The sequence below is a fragment of the Chaetodon auriga genome, chromosome 13 (assembly GCF_051107435.1).
Source record: "Chaetodon auriga isolate fChaAug3 chromosome 13, fChaAug3.hap1, whole genome shotgun sequence".
In the NCBI taxonomy this organism is placed as follows: domain Eukaryota; kingdom Metazoa; phylum Chordata; class Actinopteri; order Chaetodontiformes; family Chaetodontidae; genus Chaetodon; species Chaetodon auriga.
The window spans coordinates 735,001-742,500 of record NC_135086.1 but is presented as its reverse complement, the minus strand read 5'-3'; the positions used below and the strand labels follow the sequence as shown (position 1 = coordinate 742,500).

The window sequence follows — 7,500 nt, the reverse complement described above, 5'->3', positions numbered from 1 at the left end:
TCTTACATCATTACGGTGAACATCACCTGAAGGGAGAAGACAGCAGCACGACAGCAGACAGACGCTGCTAACGAGGTCTAACCTGCTGAAGACAGAGACCGCTTCACCCCAAAGACGCACGTCTGCACCTCAGCATCAGGACAAGAGACAACACTGAAGTCCACGGGCACCACATCCGGTCTCATCCAGCTGTCAACGTCTGCACTGAGGCCCCCGACGGACAGACGAGTCCTTCAGTGTTCCGGTAATGAGACAAACATGATGAGACGTTCTGAGTCTTGGGAGTCAGGACGGTCACATCTGGAGCGAGGTCTTGTACCACTCACAGCTGACCCTGATGGTCCTCCTCTCTCAGCTTCACAGAGGACGTTCACAAGCTCTTCACTTGGCTGAATCTAAGAAAAGCCTGGACCTGACGGCGTCTCTCCAGCCACTCAGAAGCATCCAGCTCTCACCTGTGGTCTCCACCTCTGAATACTGAGCGCCACCTGTTTCAAAACATCCACCATCGTCCCAGTTCCAGAGTCTGGATGACTAAAGACCTGTTGCTCTGGCGTCTGTTGTCATCCAGAGACCCAGCACCTACGTCAGAGCGTCTACGTCTTGTCGTGGACTTCCGCTTAACACAACCCTCTCCGGCTGGCTGCACACCCCGCTGCCACAGCTGCAGGTACCCCAGCTCATTTTCCAGTGGATTATGGACTTCCTAGCCGACAGGAAGGGAGGCCCAGTAGGAGAGTGGCGGACCGATGGGTGTGATGACACCCGGCTCACTGCCTCCTCATAAGCTTCCATCCAGCCGCAGGTTCGGCTCCATCAGCACCAGAACCAGCAGACACCTCAACAGTTTCTTCCCAGACCTGCTAGCTTTAGCCTCAATCTGTTAGCATCGTATGAAGACCTAGGACTTGTTAGCTTTAGCCACCACCAGAGACCACCTTGGGAACCCAAAATGAATTGATTGCAGATAAAAACATATTTCTGCAACACAAAAAGTCGTTTACTCGTTGGAACATTTCTCGTTATCCCTGTTTTCTGAGCAGTCCTGCTGGTTTTTGCCTCTTTGGACCATAAAAACACTCAAATGTCTGAGAAGGTGGAAACTTTTTGCTTTTGGTGCTCACAGCTCATAAAAATGTCGCCTTTGACGCGGTTTTCTTTCAGACTTAACTTCATGAATAATAGTCTAGGAAAGGCTGGGAACCTGAGGCCACAATGACTTGGTTGTGCATGCAGTGCACTCACCTGTGGGCAGGTATGCAAATCAAACCCACCACAGACTGTTCTCCTGATTCAGGCTTACATAAACTCTGAGTCATAAAGAGTCAGATATGCATCAGAGGCAGAGAGAGTTCAGACCACTGAACTTCATTAACACAGAAACTACTCACAGCTCACCTCAACACTCAACCAAATCCTCTGTACGAGAATCTGTGAGGACTGTGGCACCATTAGCAACAACAGCTAGCAAGCTAACTGATTTTAGATTGTGCCAAATGGTGACTCTTCTCTCTTATTCCCCAAAGCTGTGACACAAACGCAGTTACGAATACGCTAAACTAGCTAAACAGCTAACAATACCTAAGTGAAACGTTAGCTAAGAAGCAACCAAGGAGTATATTATAGGATCATTTCTAAATTAAAAGAAGCTGGCAAGCTAACTGAGAATGTAGAGCAGCTACAGCGTTGAACCTAATTTCTCTATCTACAACTACAAATGTTAGCTGCTAACATTTGTTAGCTAGGGAGCTATGAAGCTTACAAAATACAACACCTTGTTAGCTAACGAGCTAGTCTGAATGAACGAATTAAGTAAGATAGTAGCAAAGGAAAGAGATGAGAAAGAAAGTCGTCCTGTCTCATACTGGCGGGGTGGACACAATAACATGAACACACCTGTACAATGTCAGTACCTGTCCATCACCTCAGCACCAGTCTGACACTGTTGTCACGGAAACACACATCAAACAGCAGGACAGACCTCGACACACACAGTGAAACATAAAACCAATCGCTGTAATGGCCTGTCAGTCACTCACACACACACACACACACACACACACACACACACACAAACAGAGAGCAGCTCGTCCATCCTGTCAGTCATTGATGGGCTCAGATTACTGAATCACTGATGCCATCACAACCAAAACCACCAACACTGAAAGGTAAGAACAGGTAAGTGAACCTGTGGAGACCAGAAGGTCGAGGAGGCCGAGGAGGCGTCCCGAATCCCAAATCCTTTCCGTGTGTCCTGAAAATTAAACTTAAGTAGTTTTTGAAGAGTTATAGCCTGATAAAGCCTTAAATACTGCTGATTGTGCCTTTTCCTGCTGCCCACAGAGCACTCTGCTCAGGCTCAGCAGGGCAGCCTTTGAACGTCCAACATGTCTGGATGCGACGTGGATTACAGCTGCTGCAGTTCTGCAGCCGTGCAGTGGTTACAGTGGTGCTGCAGGCAGGCAGTCCTGAAGAAGTGATGAGTGATGTGATGCATGCATCACACAGACAGCTGTGATTGGCTCTGCACCGATGAAATGAATAAAACACAATCAATTCTACGTAACAGATGATGATTTACACACTCAGATGAACTGGGACACCTGAGCTGCAACTTCAGCCATCTCTCAGTTTATATGAGTTTCCACTGAGTCAAAGTGTCTCCTTTAGTCTGATGAATCAGCTGTTAGCAACCCATTAGCAGTTAGCAGCACCTGTTAGCAGCTCCTGTTAGCAGTTAGCAGCTCCTGTTAACACTTAGCTCATCGCTGTACAGACGGCTGTCTTCTGCTGTGATTTGTCAGCACATTTCTGGACACTGAAGATGATGATAATCACAACATGAAGTGCACTGAATCTCAGAACCCGTGAAGTGTGATTTTTGACCCAAACTGTGTCAAACTTTAACTTTTCTCACAGGATTCAGGAGTATATCACACCTTCACCATCCTCCACATGCTGTTGGTTCAACATGGTATTTTGGCCACTGTATTGATAACAATTGATTACATTACTGATTATAGATCACAGTTTTAAAGCGCCTCCTCTTCTTACCATATGGGTAAATTGGTCCAAGGTGGTCGGGCTGGAGCGGGGTAGACTTTAGGACCTGGGGGACGGACAGCTCGGCGAGGCTGGGGTCAGGAGTTGGACACAGTCTGGGCGTAGCATCTGAACCAGGAAGTAGAACCAGCTGTCGCAGTAAACCCTGGACACAGACAGAACGGTGTGAACCGGCAGACGGCAGAACAGGACGGACGTTTTCTTCTTAAAGCTTCTCCTTTTAGTCATCAGGCAGCAGGACCCTGAGGGTCTGTCTGAAGTCCTGATCCTGATTTCAGACTCACAGAGAAGCGTCCCCTCGACCTCCTCCTGCTGCCAATGAAGAACCTGGACCCTCTAGTGCTCAGAGTGCTGGGGAAGGACTGGACCTGTTTACTGGGAGACAGAACACCAGTTAAAGCTTCAGGGTGACTCTGGGGGGACTGAGCGCTTACAGAGCAGCCGGCTTCTCTTGAACTTCGTGGTGTTAGAAACCATCAGGGACAAACCAGGGTTATCCTCCAACAGAGCAGTCTGAACCAGACCTAAAGAGATGGGCTGAAGTGGACCAGTTTGAATAAAGATCAACTGGATGGAACCAGACTAAACTGAGCCAGACTGAACTGAAGTGAGCCAGGCTGAGCTGGACGGAACCAGGCCAAACTAATACAGGATGAATCAAACTGAACCAGGCTAAAATTAAATGAACAAGAATTATGGTTAACACGGGTGCACCAGAATGTACCTGTAACTGGACCCACTTGATAGGTAGGTAAGATCAACTAAACTGAACCAGTCTGAACTGATCCAGGGAGAGTTAAACTGAAAGCTGAAACTAAATGAACTAGATTGAATGAGGCTGAACAAAAGTAAACCAGAATGAACCAGTCTGAAGTGGACTGAACCAGGCTAACTTGAACCAGTGTGATCTGGACTGAAGATGACTCACAGCTCCAGAGGCAGTCCACAGTCGACGGTCAGTGTGACGTACGGTCCAGTGATGGCCAGTATCACCGTGTGCCAGCGGTTGTCGTCCAGTCCAACATCCTTAAAGCTCATCCGTCTCCGCCCACCAACACCTGTGGTCGTGACCAGGAAGTGGAGGCGGTTCTCTGAGACACGTAAACCCAGCAACAGCAAATCAGATCCCTCCTCCACCACAGAGAAGATGTACTCATTCCTCTAAAAACAGAGAGAAGAACAGGTTAGACCAGCCCAGCCCAGCCCAGCCCAGCCCAGCCCAGCCCAGTCCAGTCCAGACCAGCCCAGTCCAGTCCAGTCCAGACCAGACCAGACCAGACCAGACCAGACCAGAGTCTGCTCAGTTCTACTGCTTCACCTTCTGTTTCAGTCTGTGTGTCTTGAAGGTGGCAACCAATGAGAACTCAGCAGGGAAGTAGTCACAGTTGGTGAAGATTTGGGAGGCGGGGAAACTCAGCGCTGTCACCACGGCGCCAGCCAATCGGAGACCCCTGGACCCTCTGGACTGAACCATCTGCACCTGATTGGTCATTGGATTATTTGTTTATCTACAGCAGCTGCTCTGCAGTCATTTATCTCTTCATTTTTTGCCACTCTGTCAATCCCTGCAGGTGTCCTACCTGTGTGGGTGGGGCTTGTCCCGGGATAGGCAACGCTCTGGCCAGCAGGTCAAGAGGAAGCAGGTCTGAGGAGGAAACACATATTCTCTCCTTTCAGCTTCAGGAACAGATTGTTGAGTGTCAGATTCATCAAACTCGGCTCATTTCAGGTGAAAATATACAGAAATACTACCATCAGGATGAACTTGAAGTACCAGAAGTAACAGTACTCATTATGCAGAGTGGCCCAGTTCAGAATAATGATGGTTTATGATTACTGATGTATCAACGATGCAGCTGGTAAAGGTTGAGAAAATCAGGGCAGATGTTAAACCCCTGGTTTTTATCAGATCTCTTTCTAACAGGATGTTTTCCTCTAACTGTGATTGATAAGTGTGATTGATAAATGTGATTGATAAGTGTGCTGACAGTCTGTCATGTGGTCAGCTGGACGTTCATCTTTATCAGCTCTCAGATGGAAATGATCTGCTCTCAGATCAGTTATCAGCTCTGCACAGTTTATTTTTATCACATTATCACCTGAGGGGCCGTGTTTTATTGCAGCGAACTAAAAATAAAACCAAAGGTGTGCTGAGGTACAGATATCAGCTGCTGGCAGCTTCCTCTATGAACTCCAGTCACAGCAGACACTTCAGCGAGTGGGATCTTTACTCATTATTCTCAGCAGCTTAGAATCAGCTGTTTAGTTTGAGTAACCTGTGGAGTCACCTGTGGAGTCACCTGTGGAGTCACCTGTGGAGTCTCAGAGTGAAGTATGCAGTCAAGGAGTGATGGATAAATATATGTGAACAAACAGACAGCTGCACTTACAGGCTACATGTATGTATTCATACAGGACAGAGTCACAGAGCAGGACATGCTAAAAACCTGACGTGAGCACTGAATCTGTGGAAACATCTTGAGGATACTGGACAAATTTCAGGATGTTAAAAAATGTGGAACTACTTAAATACACATTAAACAGTGAATATACATATATATATATAACACTGAATATGTTTAAAAAACATTTAGCTGTGCTTTTGCAGCAGTGAAAACAACACAGGTACTTCAAACTGAGACCAAATGTAAAAAGTGACAGAAGTGACTGGAAAGAGACGCAGACAGAGGTTTAATCCTCATTTCTTAACTGACAGCGACGGCTCCATGTTAGCTTTCAGCTGGAATTCCCCTTTAAGCTCCTCCGTCGTTCTGCCTGTATGTTTCACTGCGGCAGTGGGATGAATGGAGGATGAATGGAGGATGAATGGAGGATGAATGGAGGATGAATGGAGGGAGGGGACAGCATGACAGAAACTGATCTCACATTTCAAAGACACAAAAAACTACGAAGCACAAAGAAGCACAAAAACGTCTGGAACACATGAAACACCCGCTCAGGACGGACAGTCCTGATTTAATGTTAATAATCACAGCAGGGAAGTGAGAGGACACATTCAGGAGACGCTGCCGTCCAGAGATTCACTTCAGTGACTTTGGGTGCAGCAGCTGTTCTTCAGTTCAAACGTAGCTTCGTGCTAACGTCAGTTCTCACTAAGTTTAGTTTAGGCATCACTAAATTTAAACAGGCTGCAGCTCACAAACCAGTTCTAATGTAGAGATTTGTTGTTACTGAATGTTCACACCCACTAACTGCCAGGTGTAACTGCGGCTAGCTGAACCGACTGACAAAGCTAATGTTAGCATGCCAATATCGAACCTATTTTGTAGATGAGTAAAAGAAGTCATTAACAAATGAAACATTAGACCTGAAGATTTTCCCCCTCCTTCCAGTGCTAAGCTTCGCTAAACATGTAGCGGACAAGCTTCCCTCTAACACTAACGATTTGTGAAAGTTGAGATAAAGCCATAAATCGAGTTAGCTTCTACATCATGTTGGCTCTGAGTTCGTGTCTCTACGTCAGTGTTAACTCTGAGTACGAGGTTCAGTCAGCTCAGAGTTGGCTTCTAGGTCTAGTTGGCTCAGATCTTGTAGTTTTGACAGACAGTCTCAAGGTCTCATGAACTATGTGTTAGCTTCGAAGTCCAGTTAGCTCTGAGTTAGCGTTCAGTTCTTGTCTCGATGCTCCAGTCAACTAAAGCCGACTGACTATAAAATGAATTGGTGACTAGTTTGTTAGCAAACATGACACTTGATGTAAATTTGACAGTCTTGGCTAAACAGCACATACAAAATGTCCCAAAAGCAAAAGTCCCTTTTCAGATCACTTTTTATTTCTTTCTTGCATTTTGGTGAACACTCGCCTGAGGACAAAACCAAATAGTTTGGGGTTTTGGTAAGTTCTGCTTGTATAGCATCATCCAATCGTATTCATACATTTAATAAAATCTTTGCATGAAGACCACTGACATCCACGAACTGGAGGTGCTAGCTAGGCTACTAGTTTCCACTTGCTTCCAGTCTTTGTGCTAAGCTAGGCTAAACACATCCTGGACCAATCTGCAGTGCACACACACAGATGAGGCAGACAGAACTGTTATCACTCTGACTCTGGGGGAAGAAACGATGACGGACTTCCTTTAACGCTAACATTGGTCGTTTCTCAATACCAAGTACGCCAAGTTCGGACTTACAAACTTGGCATTTCGGACTTAGCAAGTTCGACCTGGGAGTACAGTCTCTCCAGGACGGGAGGACGCAGGACGGTCATTCTGCGATAGGGACGGCAGCGTACTTGATGACGTCACCATCGCAGCTCGTCTGCCGGTTATCTCCGAAAACTTTGGAGCAAATTTTAAACTACGCGCTATCGTGATGAATCGACCACAGATTTGAAGTTTTAACATCCACTTTCTCACATAAAATAATCTTAAAACCACATTCTGTACTACTAAAACAGTAGTATTTCGAAACTTG

At 46.4% G+C, this 7,500-nt stretch overlaps 1 protein-coding gene across 4 annotated transcripts in view; it reads right to left on the bottom strand.

Annotated features, from left to right (window-relative positions):
* The window catches only part of LOC143330142 (thrombospondin-type laminin G domain and EAR repeat-containing protein-like), a 24,701-nt gene that overhangs the window by 14,483 nt on the left and 2,718 nt on the right, over positions 1–7,500 (bottom strand). For all 4 annotated transcript variants that reach the window (XM_076746381.1, XM_076746382.1, XM_076746379.1 and 1 more), the window contains exons 3-7: positions 4,644–4,708; positions 4,382–4,543; positions 3,992–4,224; positions 3,348–3,438; positions 3,055–3,208 (exon numbers count right to left, since the gene is read on the bottom strand). In XM_076746381.1, coding sequence (XP_076602496.1) covers positions 3,055–3,208; positions 3,348–3,438; positions 3,992–4,224; positions 4,382–4,543; positions 4,644–4,708 — 705 coding nt within the window. The remainder of the gene's footprint in view (positions 1–3,054; positions 3,209–3,347; positions 3,439–3,991; positions 4,225–4,381; positions 4,544–4,643; positions 4,709–7,500) is intronic.